At 34.3% G+C, this 22568-nt stretch overlaps 1 protein-coding gene across 2 annotated transcripts in view; it reads right to left on the bottom strand.

Moving 5' to 3' along the window:
• Window positions 1-26: 26 nt before the first annotated feature.
• The window catches only part of LOC110462409, a 38746-nt gene continuing 16204 nt past the window's right edge, over window positions 27-22568 (bottom strand). The window contains exons 3-9 of one of the 2 annotated variants that reach the window (XR_002464279.1): window positions 13796-13895; window positions 13228-13344; window positions 12139-12198; window positions 10529-10615; window positions 9018-9101; window positions 1213-4868; window positions 27-130 (exon numbers count right to left, since the gene is read on the bottom strand). Coding sequence is in view for 1 of the 2 variants with exons in the window: in XM_021516356.1 (XP_021372031.1) it covers window positions 9021-9101; window positions 10529-10615; window positions 12139-12198; window positions 13228-13344; window positions 13796-13804 (354 nt within the window). In the remaining variant the exon portion in view is untranslated. Of the gene's footprint in view, window positions 131-1212; window positions 4869-9017; window positions 9102-10528; window positions 10616-12138; window positions 12199-13227; window positions 13345-13795; window positions 13896-22568 lie in introns of those variants that run through there. The other variant, XM_021516356.1, reaches the window with a different exon arrangement.

Here is a 22568-nt window from a genome sequence, read left to right as displayed (position 1 = left end):
AACTTCAAACAGATTCAGTTATTTGTTAATCGATGTCTCACCTTCGACGTAATTATCATCGACTTACGCTCCGAAGTACCACCACTCCGCACCAGGATCTTACCTGGAGAGGACACGGTATTGTATTTACCTAAACAAAAATGAAGAGTTTAATAGAATTCTGGTTGATAGCATCGGGCAAGCATAAGCTAGCATCTTGTTGACGTTAACAGATCAACAACTAAAGTTTCTGATGGAATAATTCATAACGTTTTAACAGAAAACATTTCAATTTCTGACGAGGATAAAAAGAATAGCTTAACATAAAGTGGTCATACGTGGGGTATTGACGGAAGGGATAAGTAGACGTTAGAGAATACGGAGACTTCTTTCAGTGAGAAAAATATTACCCGTATTCTTTAGAAATAACTTGACATGGCTAGATCAATTATATTGATATCAAAGTCAAAATATGACGACATTATCAAAAGAGAAAAACCCCACGAGAAATTAGACGAATCGATCATCCCACCGGGTACCGATATTAACTCTTAATAAGTCGGAGGATGATGTCACTCCATCTGATAGAATGAAAGTCGATAAGTCCCCCCCCCCCCCTCAGACGGAGCATGCGTAGAAAAGCAGAGTCAGCGAGGTGGAAAACTTTTTGCAAATACCACGCCTCTTCAATTTGAGAACAAAGTGAAAGAAACCAAGCGAAATGGTTGTCATTCACGATATAAAACCTTTACATTTGAACGAAAGTGGACATATGAGGGATGAAACACTTAAACGAGAAACATAGCAGCACGATATTTTGATGATTTACCTAATTCAATGTCCAAACGAGAAGAAAATGCCATAGAAACTCGAAAAAAGTTGAAAAGGACATTGGATGCGGTGGATTTATCTCCGACTAAAAAAGTCAGAAATGAAAATAAGGGTGAACAAAATAAGGCACTTAAAGACAGTAATAGACAGAAAGTTTTCACTTGTGATGTGTTTGAGAAGTTATTTCATACGGAAAACAAACTGAAGCACTACATGAAAACTCCTTACCAACAGTTAAGGTGTAATGTACGTGGGAATGTGTTTCACGATGCAAGTAACCTGAGAAGGCACGTGAATAACGTACATAAAAAGTGAAATCACAAATGGCACGTATGCAATAAGACGTTCGGAAGGGAAAATGCCATGAGAGCACACGTGAAAGAGCTATTCGATCATCCCTACCTGAACCCTTAAGGACACCACCACCAATGCGAGATCAGTCGCCGCTGCCGGAACCTTCAGGTGTTCAGTCGCCGCTGCCGGGGCCTTCCGGTGTTCAGTCGTCGCTGCAAGGACCTTCCGGTGTTCAGTCACCGCTGCCGGGACCTTCCGGTGTTCAGTCGCCGCTGCCGGGACCCTCCGGTGTGCAGTCGCCGCTGCCGGGACCTTCCGGTGTTCAGTCGCCAGTGTTGGGATCATCTGTGCAAGAAGGACATACTTTTTCGGACGAAGTGAGTTTGGGAGGGAATGCTAATGTCACAAACATTTTTCCGAATTTCGAGGACAGTACTGACATACTGACATGTTTTACTAATTCGAAAACGGAAGTGATGGAAAATGTACAAAATCTGTGTGAGAGTTTGAATGGGATCAAATGGTATTTAAACATTCGTACATCATTGGAAAAGGAAGATCGAGAAAGTAATGTAGTGCAGACCACACCACATTTCTTTCTAAAACATACATATTGATGCCAAATGAATCGGGTCTAGAACATGATATCAATGACGCTTATTAGAAAATGTTTGCCTCACTGGAGGGACAAGGGTCTGCATGGGTACTCAAGAAAATCATCTAGCTGGAAATACACGTTGCAAATTACTCACCTCTGCATGGTTCCTCTTACATACCGACTCCATCGACTTTTCGTACACACTATTTGATCAATATCCTCAATCGTGACGAAAAGTTCTTCTTATGGTCGTTTTGGACGTCTCTCCATCCGGTCAATACCTTACCCGAACGCGTTTTTCTTCTCGTACGAATGCGAATTATATATGACAGGTATCAAGTATCTTGCTCCATCTCTCAAGTCGACAAATTTGAAAGACAGAACGATATAGCAGTAAACGTGTTTGGTGTCGAGGATAAAACCGTTTATCCCATGTACGTTTAGTCTGGGTGACATTAGATTCATAGATTCGTTTCAGTTTATGTCTCAGAGCCTAGAGACTCTGACTGAAAATCTTGCCAAAGAGGGTTTAGTGAAATTTAATAACTTCTCCAGATAATTTTCTGAATCAGAAGCCAAATTGCTTCTCAGAAAAGGTGTATATCCCTACGAGTACGTGGACAACCCCGATCGGTATTCCGAACAAAATCTCCCTCCAAAAGAGAAATTATATAGTTCGTTGAGTCGATCACACGTGTCAGATGCCGTTTACACACATGCAAAGAACGTATGGAAGAAACTGAACATTTTAGACCTTGGTCAGTATCACGATCTCTATCTCAAGACGGACGTGCTACTATTGGCCAATGTCGAAAACTTCAGAAACATGTGCCTGGAATATTACGGGTTAGATGCAGCTCACTTCTATACCAGTTCAGGTCTGGCTTGGAGTGCAGCCTGAAATGACGGAAGTGAGGTTAGAGATCCAGACATGTATCTCTTCTTCGAAAACGGGGTACGAAGTTGTGTTTCATGTAGTATGATCTCTAACAAATACGCTCAATCTAACAATCCTTACATTCCAGAAACGTACGACCTCTTCCAACCACACTCATACATCATGTATACGGATTGGAATAACTTGTACGGGAAGGCCATGTCGAAATCGTTACCCGTGGGAGGGTTTCAATGGGTTGAGAACCCACAAACATTTGACATAACCAAAGTCACCAAAGACGGAGACTTGGGGAACGTACTAGAGGTAGATCTGGAATACCCAAACGAACTCCATGACAGTCATTCCGATTACCCCCTCGCTCTGGAACGAACAAAAATATCTGACAAAGAAATTGTTGTAGTAGTGTCATTATTTGTCATTATTGCTTTTAATATATTTGGAATCATGCTGTATCATTAGATAAAGTGTAAACTGTAATTTCTATATAATATATAGATTAAATGTCAGTTTGTAAAATACGTATTCCACTATTGTAACCTATGTAACTGGCTACGGCCAGGTAGTTGTTTGACATGTTTTAGCTTATGTGATTGTATGAATGTACAGTATGTATAATAATATAATGTATTTCATGTTACAGAGTTTTTACAAGAAATAAACTAAACTAAAAGAAAAAAACCCAGTTGTCATTTATCCCGGATAAAGACGACTATTACATTATCACCAACCAGTAAACAGCTATGAAAAACTTAACATCCTAACCCCGAACACACCGATGACAAATTACAAGGGCGTGTACAGACAGAAAAACTGATTCCAACATTAGAACACAAGACGAAACCATCTGTCATTATATTATCTACAGTTGTACGTGGAATTGGGTCTAAAAGTCACCAAAATCCACAGAATCCTAGAATTCAAACAAAAACTTGGTTACGCCCGTACATACTATTCAACACGACCAAAGGAGTCACATGTAAGAACGAGTTCGAGAAAGATTTCTTTAAACAAATGAATAATTCCGTGTTCGGTAAGACGATGGAAAACGTGCGATCTAGAGTCGATATCAAGCTGGCACACACGGACAAAAAAATCAAAAAGTACGTGGCAAGACCATATTTAACGAAGGCTTGGTAGCCATTCAGAACGATAAAGTGAAACTAGTATTGAACACACCCGTTTATGTAGGACTGACCATTCTAGATCTATCGAAATGTATCATGTACGAGTTTTACAAGTACCTAAAACCGAGATATGGAGATAGAATAAAGTTACTCATGACGGACACGGACAGTCTTTTGTATCACGTTCAAGGCCCAGAAGTCTATGCCGACATGTATCGGGACAGACACCTATTCGATCTGTCCAGTTATCCGGTCGACCATCGTTGTTACGATACAAAGAACAAAAAGATACCCCGGTATTTCAAGGACGAAACAGGAAGCGAACCCATTGCACAGTTTGTAGGACTCCGCGCTAAAATGTACTCGTCCGTCTATGCCGTGCGCGAACGGATAGAAATAGATAATCTTACTGTCCTTTATAACGATATGAACAAAAATCAGGTAGCTAAAGGCATTGCAAAGACGACCGTTAGAGGCGATATAAGGCACGAAATATATAGGTACTGTTTATTCGAAGATAAAATTAAAATGTGTAAAATGAATTCGATTAGAAGCGATAAACACAAACTGTACGTTTATGCCGTCAACAAGTCGGGTCTGTGTGCCTTCGGTGACAAGCGTTGGGTCTTACCCAATCGGTGTGATACGCTTGCGTTTGGTCATTACATAATTTCTATAATAGATTGGCATTAAAAAATGAAACAGAAATGCAGTTTTACAAATATTTATTTCAAATGTACCATCAGACAGAAGTCGTCATGAATGATTGTAAAACTTTTTTTTGTTTTTTTTTTTAAAAAAAACCCTTATGAAATTTAACAAGAAAGTTTTAAGTTTAAAAACAAATATTTAAAAAGAAAACTAAATTAAAGTCTACAATATTTTTCAATGGATCTTAAGATTGTTGTTTGTATAATGTACTTATAGATGTTTTGTTTTAATTTTATTTCTCAATATGAATGTTATTAACCATTACTAAAGTTTAGCAAAATGAAATCGTTTGTTCTGTATTGAAGTCAATCCCCCTACACACAAATTCCATTGGATCATTGCTGCAGAGGCCAAGAAGCTGGCTGTGGACGCTGAGAAGATAGCTGAAGAGGCTGAGAAACTTGCGGTGGAGGAATTGGCAGTTGGGGGCAGACTATTGGAGAAAAAAAGAAACATTTCTCTAATATTTCAAAGATATTACATTAAAAAGATCTTGTGCTATTACTATGACAGTACTAACGTTTATAAGATGTAAGTTTCCCTCCAATGTCACCTTTATATTGATCAAGTCCTGATAATCCTCCCACGATAGTGGAAGATAGTATTTGTTTTGTTTTTTGGTGATGTGTAGATAAATCACCCCATGAAATTATTTCACCGATACTTGACAAGGACTTTTCCGTCGTTCCATCTGGCGCCAAAGTCTAGAAAGTGTCGGTTAACTGTATTGGCGCGCTTTTTATAGAGAAGGAACGGCCAATGAAAAGCTATGTTTACGGAATGGTTGATTTGTCAATTACATTTTCAATATTTGGAAGGCGTGTTTATTATTTTTTAAGATGTGTTTTTAGTGAAATACGTTGCACAATCGTGATGAATTCATTTTTTTTTCTTTCACTCACCCGCAAGTCATTAAAAAGATGTGTATGGCGAGGACCTACTTTATACCAAAAAAAATAAATAAAAATAAAAAATGAGTAGATATATACTGTAATAAAACTTTATTCACACTTGGATTACATTATTAAACATACATTCCACTATAAATAAGGACACTTTTGCCTTGTCCCTTTGACTGCATATTTAAATGAATATGTAATTAATTTCCAGAGATTCTTGATATGGATATACCTCCGATCACGATGCCAGTCCCGCCTCCAGCATCAGGTAAGTTAGAATTTTAAGTAAGTCTTCACAGTTGATAATAATGATGTTTATTCACTAGTCTTGAATACTGTTTTTAAATGTTGTATTGCATATTACATTGTAGATGACACTCTAGTGAATGATGAGGGAGATGTGTAAGAGGAGGAGAAGGAGGAGGATCCATTTGAGGGTGTATAGAAAACGTTTTTCAATAAGTTGTATTGATTTAGAATTTGTTTCATATTTCAATACCGTGTGTTAGAATGAACATTAATTCTAATTATTCTTTCTAAATTGTAGATTCTAGGGAGGAACTGGAAGGCACCCCCACATCCCTCTCCCCCAACAGATCATCAGGTAAGAATTTATACAGTCAAATTGATTTGGAGGTAGACTGCTTATTTGACCTGGTAAGAATATATGAATGGTTCTGTTAAGCATTTTTTATCCATTGTATTGAAAAAAGTTTCTAAAGAATGTTTCTATTTTTTAACTTGTAGTTAAGGTGGATATGGAGGTGGAATCCAGAAGCCCCTACCAACTGCGAAGTCAGTTCCTATACTAAATATTTTGTAATATTTTGTGATATTTGTGGAGGTGGAATCCAAAAGCCCCTACCAACTGTGAAGTCGGTTCCTATAATATATATTTTGTGATATTTGTGGAGGTGGAATTCAGTAGCCCCTACCAATTGCGAAGTCCTGTCCTATAATATATATTTTGTGATATTTTGTGATATTTTGTGATATTTTATTGTAATGTTTTATTGTGATAACTACTGTTTAATCTTTTGATAAATCAAAATACTCAGGGTAAATTGTGTGTTTATTAATTGTGATTTCTTTTTTTATTATTTTGTATATATATATTGTTTCTTTTTATACAAATAAATACTCAGGGTAAAGTGTGTCTATTTTTCAGTTCTGTTTTATAACTATATTGTGATGATTATACCGATGTTTAATTATAATGTTTATACAAATTATTACTTAGAAACTTTTTTATGATTTCTTGTAACATTATTTTACTGTGATAACTACATCTTTGATCATATGTATGTCATTTTGTGATGTTTTATTGTGATGATTACTGTTTAATCTTTTTATAAATAAAAATACTCAGGGTAAAGTGTGTCTATTTTTTAGTTCAGTGATGTTTCTTGTGACGATTTTTTTTTTATCTTATCAATAATGTTTAGGATACCTTTTTAGTGTGATTACACCAAAGTTTAAAATATCTATTTTTCATATGATTATTCCAATGTTTAAGATAAATATTTTTATTATAAGTATACATACACAATCATAAACAAGGAGATGTTTGCCTTTTTATTTACTGTGCCAAATAAATGTTTAAATTTGAAAACTGTGTTTTTTATTATTCCAATGCAACTTTTAAGAATAGAGTCTGCGATTCAGTGACATATACTTATCGGACTCCGAGCCTTTTAATAGTATTAGATTCATAGTGGTCGATTAAAAGCAGAATTGTTTACATTGACTGGTGCCGGTTTTCCCAATCCTCCGACATCGACATCAATCCTATTGTTTTGAAATGTAGACATGTTGCTTTTTACCAAATGGATGCCTTAGATATTTATGATGTTGTGTATGCCGGAGTGAGTAGAGCACTCAAGGGTTAGACGAATTGAAAATGGTTCACGCACTTGAATCAGTTAACAACTTTACCGTGTACTATATAAACGTCACTTGATCAATTTCTGAAGAATTCAGTCGTTATCATCTCTCCCTATTAGCATTAAACGTCAGCTTCACCCACCAACGCGTCTGGCACACAATAGAGAGAGAAAGCATTTGCCTTCTCTCCTTCCTCTTCATGAGAAAGTGATGCTCCCTTTCATAAACGGGAACATTTTATTACTTCTCTTTGTGTTGCCACACCGAGCCTGAACTCCTTATATAGGGTTGTATGCAGTCCTAATTTGCGAAGCAACAAGATTGCCCGCTGAAACCTTTCAAGACATTTAGGACGTGCTTCACCATCCATGTTGATCTAGAAAGTGAGTAGAATTGTGACTGTGTATGTTACTTTACACCTGTGCGTCCTAAAGTATATAAGTATGGTACGGAAGTTTTCTCTTCTCTTTTTTTTCATCTCATGAATAACAAATATCGAGTGCGGTCAGGTGTGATGACTTCAGGTGCATTTTATCACATGCTTTCATCTTGGAACAACATATTCCTACTCCTTCGAGCTACCATTGTTCCAAGTACATTTTATCCAATACTTTCATAAAATATTCCTACTCCTCCTAGCTACCATTCGTTCGATCCTGCAATATGGGAGATACATGTAAATAAACGGTTTGAGTTTTCTGTGTATGGCTTACCAAATACTGTTAATGGAATGTTGTTCCTTCAATATGATGCCTTCTAAATTTGAAAGAGTGGGTTCGATTGTAAAACTTAATAAAATATAAATACGTTTTGAAAAAAAGATAAAAGTCTATTTCTTTTTTTCTTGATCTGAGCCATTGAATGTGTTGAAAATTCTCCTCACTCAATGTATATATATACCCCTAAAAAGGACCTACACACAGGGACCGGAAATTAGACCGAACCCCTAAAAAAGAGACCAATACATAGGGACCTTCACATGGGGGACCTTTTATTACCTAACAAAGGGACCTACACACAGGCGATCTAATATACAGGAACCTTTTAATACCTCATATTCCTAACAAAGGAACCTTAACATGGGGGACCTATACACACATGGACTGAGACCTTTTAGTATAAAGGGACATATACATAGTTACCGTTTATTACCTTATATTCTTAACAAAGGCACCTAAGGGACCTTTTGTTATAAAGATACCTTTTATTATAACATAGGGACATGTGAATAATTTGACTTTGTTTAGGTAACAATTAGTGCAATTTCCATTAATAATAAATTTGTCACTTTTAACTGAATTTGAATTTACAAATAGACCAACTGATCTAGCTTGATTTAAATATGTCAACGTACCTCTTAATCAAGATTATAGTGTTTTCAAACGAAATTGTATCTATTGTTAAAACAATTCCTCTATTTGTATCATCCATTATTGCCTTCGCAAACAGTTTGTCCATCGTGCGGAAACTTAAATCGACCAGTATTTCATCTTTCGCGCATAGTGCACAAATCACTAGAAAACTTGGTTTGATTTTTTCCTTCGGTATGCGATATCTTGCACTGGATTCTTCTATTCGGATCCACTCCGTGAGTTTCGAATCAGCTGCGACATATACATAGTGTAGGTATACTTTTATAAAAAAGGGGAAGTTAACAATCTTAAAATCCGGTCTTGTAGATTTCAGGTTGTGGTGGTAATATAAAATCGACGAGTTCAACAGATTTCTTGTTATTCTACGACGACATATCATCTATAAATCTAAAATTGGAAAGGAAATCAATAAAAAAGGCAACTTACACTTTAATTGGGAAATGGTTGGCGATTTTGGGCCGTCTGTAGGAAGACGTCAGGTGGTTGATTCAGCGATTGAATTACCGAAAACTGGCAGAAATAATAAGCGTCAATTATATAACAACTCGTAGAAATATTTAAGTAGTTATGCTAGTAAATTATGCTGTTGAAAGGTTTTTTAAAATGTTAATAACAATTCTGTTGGATAAACATGTATTTATCCATTTAATTGTAAATATATTTGATGAGATTTAAATTGATTTTCTTACATATGCCATAACAGTTCTTATACTTGAGGCAAAAAAATGACATCTTTAACATAATGTACACATATGGTTGATGATATTGAAGATAAAATTGCAGGAATTCTGTTATGATAATAGTAAAACAGGACAAGCTTCACTAAAACTGATTTAGCGTCACCTGCTTGATCGACGACACCATCCAAATAAACGAAATTCAAATCCAAATCATGTTGCATTATCCGAGAGAAACAATGCCTTTTCTTTTAAATCACATTGAACACAAATCGATATTTGAAAATTACCGATATTCATATCGTGTCAGATATGATTGTGTTACTACAAAAAAAGCTTTTGCATATATTGCACAAATCGTGCGTATATCACGATTGATATGCACAATCGTGCGATTTAGTAATCGTTCTCCCTGTAGGCGAATATATCGGCACATACATGTATATGCGATTTAGTGCAATTGGTTCCTTAATTTTACGGATTGATAAAATACGATGTTTTTAAAATAATGAACATGGTAGATGTGTAATTTTCGATTAGTATATTTTGCTCTATCCAATTTTTCAATGCGTATTACACAATTTGACTTTTAGGTTACAGTTAGTGTAATAACATTAGTATGATTGGCCTGATTTTTATTTCGTTTATTTCGATCTATTTTGTTTCTCTCAGAAAGTCAACTGCGCCATTTGTACATCTCGGAAAATTACGAAAGTGCACCGGTCGACGAAAAAAACACCATGTAAAAATACAATACTTCTTGTTGAAAAAATTTCCATGAATAATAAATTTGACATTTTTAACTGAATTTAAATACAAATGGACCAACAGATCTAGCTTGATTTAAATATGTCAACGTACCTTTTAATCAAGATTATAGTGTTTTCAAACGAAATAGTATCTATTTTTGAAACAATTCCTCTATTTATATCATCCATGATTACCGTCGTACACAGTTTTTAATTCGTGCGCAAAGATGTGCGCAAACTTAAATCGCCCAGTATTTCATCTTTCGCGCATAGTGCACAAATCCCTAGAAAACTTGATTGAATTTTTTTTCTTTCGTATGCGATATCATACACTGGATTCTTCTATTCGGGTCAACTCCGTGAGTTTCGAATCAGCTGCGACATTTACATAGTACAGGTAGGAAAAGCAGGGATACTTTTATCTAAAAGGAGAAAGTTCACAATCTTAAAATGTAGATATATCATCTATAAATCTAAAATTGGAAGGAAAGGCAATCAAAAGGCAACTTACACTTCGATTCTCAGACAGTGTTTGAAATTGATATGTGGCAACGGTCGGTATGATGTTCAGATGATTAACATACCGCCCTGGATTTGCCTGAAAGTGGCAGAAATAATAAGGATAAATTACATAAACACTCGTAGAAACGTGTAAGGAGATATGTTAGTAACTTATGCTGTTGATATGTTTCAAAATGATAAAAACAATTCTGTTGTATAAACATACATTTATCCATTTAATGTTACATATATGAAATGAGATTAAAATTGATTTGCTTACTGATGCCATTACAGTTCTTATACTTGAGGCAAACTAATTACATCTTTATCATAATGTACACATATAGGTTGATGATATTGAAGGATAAAATTACAGGAATCCTGATAAGGTGATAGTAAAACAGGACACGCTTCACTAAAACCGATTTAGCGTCTCCTGCTTGATCGACGACACCAGCCAAATAAAAGAATTTCAAATCCAAATCATGTTGCATTACCCGAAAGAAACAATGCATTTTCTTTCCAATCACGTTGAACACAAATCGCTATTCAAAAATAACCGATGTTCATATCGTGTCAGATATGATTGTGCTACTGCACAATACACCGAAAATAGCTTTTGCATATAGTGTACAAAATCGTTCGTATATCACGATTGATATGCACAAACGTGCGATTTAGTAATCGTTCTCCCTGTAGGCGAATATATCGGCACATACATGTATATGCGATTTAGTGCAATTGGTTCCTTAATTTTACGGATTGATAAAATACGATGTTTTTAAAATAATGAACATGGTAGATGTGTAATTTTCGATTAGTATATTTTGCTCTATCCAATTTTTCAATGCGTATTACACAATTTGACTTTTAGGTTACAGTTAGTGTGATAACATTAGTATGATTGGCCTGATTTTTATTTCGTTTATTTCGATCTATTTTGTTTCTCTCAGAAAGTCAACTGCGCTATTTGTACATCTCGGAAAATTACGAAAGTGCACCGGTCGACGAAAAAAACACCATGTAAAAATACAATACTTCTTGTTGAAAAAATTTCCATGAATAATAAATTTGACATTTTTAACTGAATTTAAATACAAATGGACCAACAGATCTAGCTTGATTTAAATATGTCAACGTACCTTTTAATCAAGATTATAGTGTTTTCAAACGAAATAGTATCTATTTATAAAACAATTCCTCTATTTATATCATCCATGATTGCCATCGCACACAGTTTGTCCATCGTGCGCAAAGATGTGCGCAAACTTAAATCGCCAAGTATTTCATCTTTCGCGCATAGTGCACAAATCCCCAGAAAACTTGATTGATTTTTTTCTTCAGTAAGCGATTTCTTACACTAGATTCTTCTATTCGGATCGACTCCGTGAGTTTCGAATCAGCTGCTACATATACATAGTACAGGAAGGGAAAGCAGGAATACTTTTTATCAAAAAGGGACAAGTTCACGATCTTAAAATACTGGTAATGTAGATTTCAGGTTGTGGACATTATACAATCCACGAGTTCAATAGAGTTCTTGTTATTCTATGACGACATTTTAATTTCTATAAATCTACAATTGGAAGAGAGGCCAATCAAAAGGCAACGGATACTTACATTGTCAAACGATCCTTGAATTTGATATGGGTTCAAACTCGGCTGTTGATAACCTTCATACTGGCAGATGATAAATAGAGCTGATATAAACACATCGTAGAAATATTTGAGTAGATATCATAGTAAATTATGCTGTTGATATGTTTTCCAGAACTATAATTAATGCGTATTACCCACGTACAGTAGTAATCATGTGAAAAATGGCCCTTTCTCTAAGATAACAATTAAGTGAATAACATGAGGATGGTCTGTCGGACACAGATAGTTGATTTGTGATACACCATATGATCGTTATGTAAAGTACAACTGGAACTTACATGTTTGGTTTATTTCGTTTGTGACGATCAAATCTCACTCTGTTAGACAACTATGACATTTGTACAACTAAGACTGTAATGTAAATGCCTGTATCGACCAGAACATCGACCCCTCCCCCATAAGTGAACAAAGCGGCTATGTTTACATGTATATCTGTAAGGGACTGTACCGATGTGACTATTTACTAATAACAAATTGTTTTCAAATATGTCCTTTATGAATGAATATGACATGTTTAATTGAATAATGTTCCGATACAGCACAATATCTAGCTTAGATATGTTAACAACTTTCAAATCAAGATTATAGTGTTTTAAATCGAAATCGAATATATTGTGTAAGCCATTCCTCTATTTGTATCATCCATGACTGTCATCGCATACCGTTCCTTCATCGTGCGCAAAGATGTGCGCTAAAAATAATCGCCAGGTATTTCGTCTTTTGCACATGATATGCAAATCCTTAGAAAACTTGGTTTGTGATTTTGTCCTTCAGTATACAATATCTTACACGGGATTGGTCTAATCGGAACCACTCCGTGAGTACAGAATCAGCTGCTAAATATACATAGTGCAGGTGGGAAAACATTAATACTTTTATCAAAAAGGGAAAAGTTAACGATATTAAAATGTTGGTCATGTAGATTTCGAGCTGTGGAGGTTATATACAATCGACGAGTTCAATAGAGTTCTTGTTATTCTACGACGACATCTTGATATCTATAAATCTAAAATTCGAAGAGAGGCCAATCAAAAGGCAACTGATACTTACATTGACAGACTGTTGTTGCCATTGACTTCGGACAACACTCGTTTGGCCAAACTGTGGTTGAAATTGATTTGGGGCAACAGTCATTTGCACTGGTTGCGGTCGATACCGGCAGAATTGCTAAAAAGAAATGATATAAACACATCGTAGAAATATTTGAGTAGATATCCTAGTAATTATGCTGTTGATATGTGTTCCAAAATAATATTAACACTTCTGTTGCATAAACGTGCATTTATCTATTTGATTTTCTTTCCGATGTCATAACAATTCTAATAATTGAGGAAAAATAGGTATACGATGTATCACTAGCATGATATACACATATGGGTCAATTATATTGAGGACAAAAGCAGCGTGTCCATATAGTTCACAATGTGTGCGTACAAAACGGTAGCGGAGGATATGCCTGAAGCTGGTAGCCATGGTAAATAGAAATGATATAAACACTTGCAGAGATAATTTAATAGATATGTTAATCAAGCATGCTGTTGACATGTTTTCCAAAATTATAAGAACACTTATTCATTTTATTTTACACATACTAAACGAGTAAATTTGATTTTCTTACCATTGCCATTACTGTTCTAACGCTTTAGGCAAGACAGTTATATCGTCAACAAGATATACACTTATTGGTCGAAGTGTTTGAGGACCAAGTTGCAGGAAACCTGAAATAAAAAAAGATATAAAATGAAGAGAATGTTCATTAAAATGGTTAAGCGTCTCCTGTTTCATCGACGACACCCGCCAAGTAAATAAAATTCCAATCCAAATAATGTTGTATAACTCTAAAGAAAAAAGGCATTTGCATTCAAATCACATTGAACACTTATCAATATTGAGAAAATGTCGATATTCATATTGTACCAGATGATGATGTACGGCAGCACAACACACCAACAAGCGCTTGTTTACATAGTGCACTAATCGTGCATATATCATGATTGGTACTCACAATTTAATAATCGTTCTCCCAGTTGCGTGCTTATGCCCGCTCATATGTGCGGATTTGTTCAATTTGTTAATTATTTTTTACGGAATGAAAATATTCTTAAAGTTTTGAAATAATGTGCATTGTAGATAATTAAGTAATTTCCGGCTGATATATTTTGCACTATGCCCAATATTTCAATGCGTATTACACATGTACAGTATTCACATTTGAAAAATTGGCCTTTTATTTTAGGTAGCAGTTGAGTGAATATAAACATATGGATGATTTGCCTGGCCTGTGCTGGACACAGAGAATTGATTTCTGATGCACTATATGATCGTTATGTGTTTATTTCGTCTGTGTTGATGTTATTTGTTCACCTCGGAAGGTTACGTAGGTGCCCCAGTCGACGAGAAACTCCCAAGTAAATATACACTGCGGCTATGTTTACCTGTATCCAGGTTGTATTTACACTTTTTGATTTATACAATGTCCTTTATTAATATACAGATAGACCAAGATATCTAACTTAAATATGTTAATGACCTTTAAATCTAGTAAAGTGTTTTTAGACGAAATCGTATATACTGTTTAAGCCATTCCTCTAATTATATCATCAATGAATTCTTTCCCCAGAAAACCTGGTTGATGATGATGTCCTTTACTATGCGATATCATAAAACGGTATTCGTCATATTCGTATCCATCCGGTGAGTAAAGAAGCAGCTGCGACATATAAATAAGGCAAACAAAAGGTAGGGATACTTCTATCAAAAAGGAAAAGTTCACGACCTTAAAATGTTGGTCATGTAGATTTCAGGCTGTGGAGGTTATACACAATCGATGTGTTCAATAGAGTTCTCGTTATTCAACGACAATATATCATCTATAAATCTAAAATATGAAGTGAAAGCGATATAAAGGTTTTTTATCAGTTCTCATAAGCTCTTTGATACATTTAAATTCATATGAAAGTAAAACAAAGCTCAGCTTACACTGGGACCTAAAAGTGTTCAAATATACCTGAACATACCTTCATTACTACAATTGAATGTTCCAAAACCAACTTAGCTTGTCGTTTTCTGAATTATTAATATACCTAATCCAAGAAAAAACATATAATTTATATAATTCAAAGTAGCGATCATCTTCAGTAAATATATACAAAAAATACTTATCACATGAAACATGTATGTATTGACACTAGTGTAACATATTGATAACATTTTTAATTGACAGGTGGTCTTAACAGACAGGCCGACATGAAATGGTAGTTAGGACTATGTGCTATAGACAGTAATAGTCATTAAGACAGGTTACAGTCATTCCGATCAATATTTAGAGCACTGAGAAGTCAGCAAAGGCCCCGTCATGTATCTGACCATCACCCCATTGGTTTATTTTAAGTAACACTGATATTGACCTTGACATCAGAAAACTTAGAATGTTTAAAATAAAATACAAAAACAATTTGTTTGAAAAGAACAGAAAAAACTTTAAAATACCATCAGTATTCTTTAAAATAAAATGTTTCGAAAAACTTCTCATTAAATTTGTTTTAAAATTGTATATTTCCTAGAGGCAATTCAGATGGCGGTCGATATTCTTCCGCTGAGCAAACTGTCAATTCAATACCGTCACGTATCATATCGACGTCACGTTCAATTACCTGAACCGATACGGTACTAAACATTTCTTATTTTTGTTTCTATGAAATCGTAAAAAACTAGAACAACAATGTTTTTCTCTATGTGTACTTATATGGGATGAGAGATATGCCACAAATATGTTCCACATGGGGCACTTATAAAAGAGTGCATTTTAATTTTATTTAAAAAAAATCATTATGGTATTGTTGTGCTAATGAATATTCTATAAGTTTATATAAATTCGATTCGATTCCATATATGATTATTTACTAGTGTTATAATTTTATGGAAACAACGACAAAGGCTCTATTGATGTAAAACTGTATAGTCCGTTAAGGACACGTTACAGATACTATAAAACTAACTTATATATTACTAAATGTCTAAATGTTCGTTGTTTCGGAGAGCTCAATACTATGGATTAAACACGTTTGGTTTTTTTCCGCAATACTCCGAACTGTTTGTAAAGAAAACGTTTGTAATTTCTCAATACTTCGAACTGGAATTTGACAAAAAGTTTTTAATTCATCAACAAACTAAACCTTTCAAGTGTGTCTCGTTCGTTTCTCCAATACCCGGAACTGAAGCTATAAATAGCGTTCGGTAAGTCCCATATACCATGAGCTGTATTTCTTTATAGCTTTGTTTCACAGATACACCGAACTGTATCGATGTACAGTCTTGTTTATTATTGTCAAATCCACCGTCTTCTATAAATAACATCTGTTATAACAAATGTCACAAACTGTTTATACAATTGTTTATGTGTGGTAAACGAGAGGAACAGGGAAGCTAAGAATAACTCGATACAAAACAAATCTTTAAAAAGACATAGCAAAATGATTATGCATTGCATTGAAAAGGACGAAACACTCGCGGTGTTATAAAAATTATAAACGTTTTTTTTTATAAGAATGAAACTACATTCTGGTATAAATGTAAGTTTTGCTGATAAAACGTCATCCACTCCATTGAAGTTATGATGATAAGAGGCCAGCAACTATATTGTGATTAAACTGATGTAAATTTAACTCATTTCCCCCTGATCACCCCTGAATGTTCATACAAGACTTAGTAATTCATAGATGTTGAAAAAGGCTAAATATTACTGTAGGGGTTAGTTGGTTTTTGATGAATGAATAAATATAAATAATAATATGACTATTTAGATTCGTACTTGTTTCATGTATCCTTTCTTATTCTCTGATAATTAACGCAGGTTGACAAGCCATCAACGAAGACAAGTTTTACGAGCTTCTACAAATAATCAACCTTTTAGAATACCTAGTTCATAAGACTAAATACATGGTTGTTTTTTCAAACCCCCCATGCGGCGCGAAGCGCCGCCGGGGTTTGATCTGTAAACACGTTGTCCACTTCCGGTGCCTCCCCATGCGTGAAAGCCTTCTGGGAAATTAAGGCCGCATAAGATCTACAAAATTATGATATAAAGCCCATACGATATCCGTATTTATTACATTTTACTAGAGAGATATAATTAATTCTTATTCTAAGAAAAACATATCTTCAATACAGTGAAGATTAACGAAAAGTTGTATCTTCACATGTGAAAAAATCGCCCTTAGTACTGTCAAATCAAAACGGTACATAATATTCACTGCGTATATTTTCTGTTTCAACTTTAGATGAAGCGACAGCAGAATAAATGGTTTTGTGGTTCCACCTTGCACAATACATTATGGTATTTACATAACTACACAACTTATATAATTTTATATATTATTTTCGTTTGGAAATCTGACCAGATAATAGCAGCAAACGACAAAAATGCATTGAGAAACCCTTTCAAAATGGCGCTCTGTGTTGGTGTCAAGCGTGACGTCATTAGAACCGAGGGTCAAAAAATTACGCTACAAATTCCCGCGCTTTTCTAATGCAGCAATATTTGCGTAGCGTGACATGAATCTAAAATTTAATTGTTTTCCCGTTGAATACTATATATACATTTCACTCATATAAAACGGATATGTGTTTACAGAAGACGGTTAATATTCTATCCAAGGTCCAGTACATTGTCAAAGGAATTTGTAAAAATTGCGACAGGCATAAATGATATTTTATGTAAATCATGTTAATCTCTCTCTCAGAAGATGACGTTATTACCAAGTCGTTGACATTTAAATGTACAGTTAAAATGTACATTTGCGTGCTTTGGGACAATTCTGAACGACAAATTTAATGCCATTAACAAATATATTAGTTCATCTTCATCTTCATTTTTAACCTTTCTCCGTCAACATTGACGATTACGAAATGGTGGTCTTGTGCTGTAGTTCGTTGTTACATCTATGTACAGTGATTGTTTTTATAATTTGCTATAGGATAAAAACAGGTTAAAAGCAGTGAGTGAGTGTTAGTTATGCTGTAGGTTTTGTATATGTTTGTTTGTGTTATATGTATCTGTTAGTGTTTCTAATTGGATTATTGTTTTGTGTAGGAGGTTCCACTGTGTTATGTTGATGGAAATAATGTGGTTGTTGCTATATACTAGTATATATAAATATTGAGGTCCAGCAGCTTTGCGGCTGCATTTTTTTGTTTAAATTACGCACATTACACGAGTATTTAATTAGGTAAGGATTAAGGTAGTGTGTTAAACTGTGTTAACCATGTTTCTCTACATTTGTACTCTGAATTAATAATGCAACGGATATAAGACAAGCATATACTATATATAGATCTTCGCAGGAGAAACATATATATCCCTGTGTTATACAAGTGTTTTTTTTTAATTAAGTTAAGAAGGGAACATGTAATGTTTTTTCAGTTACCTGAAAATCACGGCTTGTATATACCATCGTTTTTCGGGTTCGACAACTGTTCGTGTTTCTACCCAGAACTCATTTAATATTTAAATACGTAGCTTACTATGCATGAATGCATATATAACAAACATGTACTGAAGTAATGTGCTGTGCTTGTGTAACTCACCTACAACGAATAGTCCATACAGGTCAATACAAGCGTTACAGTAAATATCTGTGTATGCCGTGTAAGAACAAAATGTATATAACACAACGTTACCAAATAATGACAAAAGTAACTCAGATATTCCATATGCAATATATTTTACCGCACTGTAACAAATGTTGTTTACCTTACTGACACACATGTCAATTTCGTACTCCGTTATCAAGACTTGTGTTAGCGCTTTGTTATTTTTTTATTTTTTTATCTATAGAGACACTGAACATAATAATACATCGGAAACATATGAAATGTAGAAAAAATGAAAAATAATTGATATAACCATACCTTCATCACATATCATCACACGCTACCAAATGTTCATAATATGTAATGCATGGTGAATTAATGGAACAAACTGTATTTCGAGATTAACATCATTTGATAAACATTTAACAATCATTGTTACATATACACGTACTGCATAACACATGTTTCTTTGAAGCTTTACACGTTACAGATACTATAAAACTAAATAATACATTACTGTAAGACTAAATGTTTGTGGTTTTGGAAAGGTCAATACTCTGAACTAATCACGTTTGCTTTTTTTCGCGAAACTCCTATATTGTAACTGTTTCTAAAGATAACTCTCCGTCAATCGGAACCTTATTAGTGTGCCCCGTTTGTTTCTCCTATACCTAAAACTGAATCTATAAATAGCGTTCGGTCTATTTATAGCATTGTTTCGTATGTACACTGAAATGTATCGATGAACATTTTCACTTCGATTATTTAATTCACTTACATTGCTTGTTTGTATGTTCACCTTTCGCTCAACACAAACAAATCGGATAACAATTGCATTCATAATGACAGACTAGTACAAATATGTGTTCGAAGTCTATATTTATGACACACGAGTTCGAATAAGGTCTATTAAGTAATCACACATATAGAAACCAAATGTTCTCTTAATAAGAGTGTGATGTTATCGTGAATTCGGTGTGTGCTATTAAACTCCATAACAACATGTATTTGGGAACTGCTCTCAGGTCCCTCAATATATAAGAATAGGCGGAGGAAAATCACTATGATGATAAGAGGCCAGCTACTATATCGTGTTAGCTATGATGATAAGAGGCCTGCTACTATATTGTGTTAGATATGATAAGAGGCCATCTACTATATTCTGTCAACAACGAAAAATTAAACATAAAAGTATAATATATAATCATTGATTTAAGAATTATAGTATTGGCTTGTATTGTAGTATTTCATGAAATACGTCTTTAACAAGCAGATATGGTTTCATTTTGTTAGCATTATGTAAGGAAACCATTTAGATCTAGATCAAGGATGAATTTGTTTGCCGATAATTTAAGAATATAATTTGAATTGAGATGTGTGTCATTTGAGAACTAACATTAAAAACAATTGACAGTGCTTCGGTCAAACAATTACACTTAACATGTGTTTGTTATAAAAACGACAAAAAATCAACTACGTTTTCAGATGTGTTTCCAGATCAAAAGAGACGTTTACCGCTGTTTGTTACGGTAAGGCCGGACGATCTCATTGATCCAGTCGTTAACAGAAAGGAAAATCAATTCATAGTAGTTTGTTGTTGTAAGATATTGTTTAGCAGGCGACGATTTAGGCTTTTTTTTTTTAGTTATATGATTTGTGTTCGTTCCTTTCCATACATTGTTTTACCTCGATACTGTACTCATGATCTGTCTGTTTCATTAAGTGAAGCTATATCGTTTCAAATCATTATTCATTATCATGTGGCTATAGTTTGATGGAAATTGACCAACTTTTCCTATGCAAGTGAAACAAAACATATATATCACAACGTCAAGAAACAAAGACATATACAAACAGACACTGAAAACAATTATACCTCCGAAACATATCGAAAAATGAAAGAAAGAATATCAATTGATATGTTATATCTGTGGTAGTTTTATATAGGTTAATACGAACATGTGGAAAATGTATTACAATGTAAAAGATTTAAAATGAAATTATTTTCAAAAAGTAGAAACTGTACATATCGAGAACTGAACTATGGTCTATTGTATTAATATTAAGTATTGCGTAGATCGACACTGTATGGTCCGTAGCTCTATTGATGTTGTAGAACTTCATAGTCCGTTAAGGACACGTTACAGATACTATAAAACTAACTTATATCTTACTGAATGTCTAAATGTTCGTGGTTTCGGAAATCTCAATACTATGAATTGAACACGTTTGGTTTATTTTCGGAAGCTTCCGAATATAAACAAATGTCACAAACTGCTTATACAATTGTTTATGTTTGCTAAGCGAGATAACCAGGAAAGCTAAAAATGAATCGATACAAAAACAATAACCTTTAAAATGGCAGATGACAATAATCTTTAAAATGACATATGGCAAAACGATTATTCATGGCATGACACATGTTTCTTGTAAGCTTTACACGATACAGATACTATACAACTAAATACTACATTAATGTAAGACTAAATGTTCGTGGTTTTGGAAAGGTCAATACTCTGAACTAAACACGTTTGCTTTTTTTCGCGAAACTCCTATATTGTAACTGTTTCTAAAGATAACTCTCTGTCTATCGGAACCTTATTAGTGTGCCTCGTTTGTTTCTCCTATACCTGGAACTGCAGCTATACATAGCGTTCGGTCAGTCCCATATACCGTGAGCGGTATTTATTTATAGCATTGTTTCGTATTTACACTGAAATGTTTCGATGAACAGTTTCACTCCGATTAATTAATTCACTCACATTGTTTGTTTTTATGTTCACCTTTCGCTCAAAGTGAAACACAAACAAATCGGATAACAATTGCATTCATAATGACAAACTAGTACGAATATGTGTTCGAAGTCTATATTTATGACACACGAGTTCGAATAAGATCTATTAAGTAATAATACATATAGAAAACAAATGTCCTCTTAATAAGAGTGTGATGTTGTCGTGAATTCGGTGTGTGCTATTACACTCCGTCACAAAATGTATTTGGGAACTGCTCTCAGGTACCTCAATATATAAGAATAGGCGGAGGAAAATCACTATGATGATGAGAGGCCACCTATTATATTGTGTTAGATATGATAAGAAGCCAGCTACTTTATTCTGTCAACAACGAACAATTAAACATAAAAGTATAGTATATAATCATTTTTTATTTAAGAATTATAGTATTGGCTTGTATTGTAGTATTTCATGAAATACGTCTTTAACAAGCAGATATGGTTTCATTTTGTTAGCATTATGTAAGGAAACCATTTAGATCTAGATCAAGGATGAATTTGTTTGCCGATAATTTAAGAATATAATTTGAATTGAGATGTGTGTCATTTGAGAACTAACCTTAAAAACAATTGACAGTGCTTCGTTCAAACAAATACACTTAACATGTGTTTGTTATAAAAACGACAAAAAAATAACCTACGTTTTCAAATGTGTTTCTAGATCAAAAGAGACGTTTTCCGCTGTATGTTACGGTAAGGCCGGACGATCTCATTGATCCAGTCGTTAACAGAAAGGAAAATCACTTCATATATTAGTTTGTTGTTGTAAGATATTGTTTAGCAGGCGACGATTTTGGCTTGTTTTATTTTTTTAGTTATATGATTTGTGTTCGTTCCTTTCCATACATTGTTTTACCTCGATACTGTACTCATGATGTGTCTGTTTTATTAAGTGAAGCTATATCGTTTCAAATCATTATTCATTATCATGTGGCTATAGTTTGATGGAAATTGACCAACTTTTCCTATACAAGTGAAACAAAACATATATATCACAACGTCAAGA

Source organism: Mizuhopecten yessoensis, unplaced genomic scaffold, assembly GCF_002113885.1.
Source record: "Mizuhopecten yessoensis strain PY_sf001 unplaced genomic scaffold, ASM211388v2 scaffold10787, whole genome shotgun sequence".
Classification (NCBI taxonomy): Eukaryota; Metazoa; Mollusca; class Bivalvia; order Pectinida; family Pectinidae; genus Mizuhopecten; species Mizuhopecten yessoensis.
The sequence above is the reverse complement of the archived record's forward strand: the minus strand, read 5'-3'. Positions and strand labels throughout refer to the sequence as shown.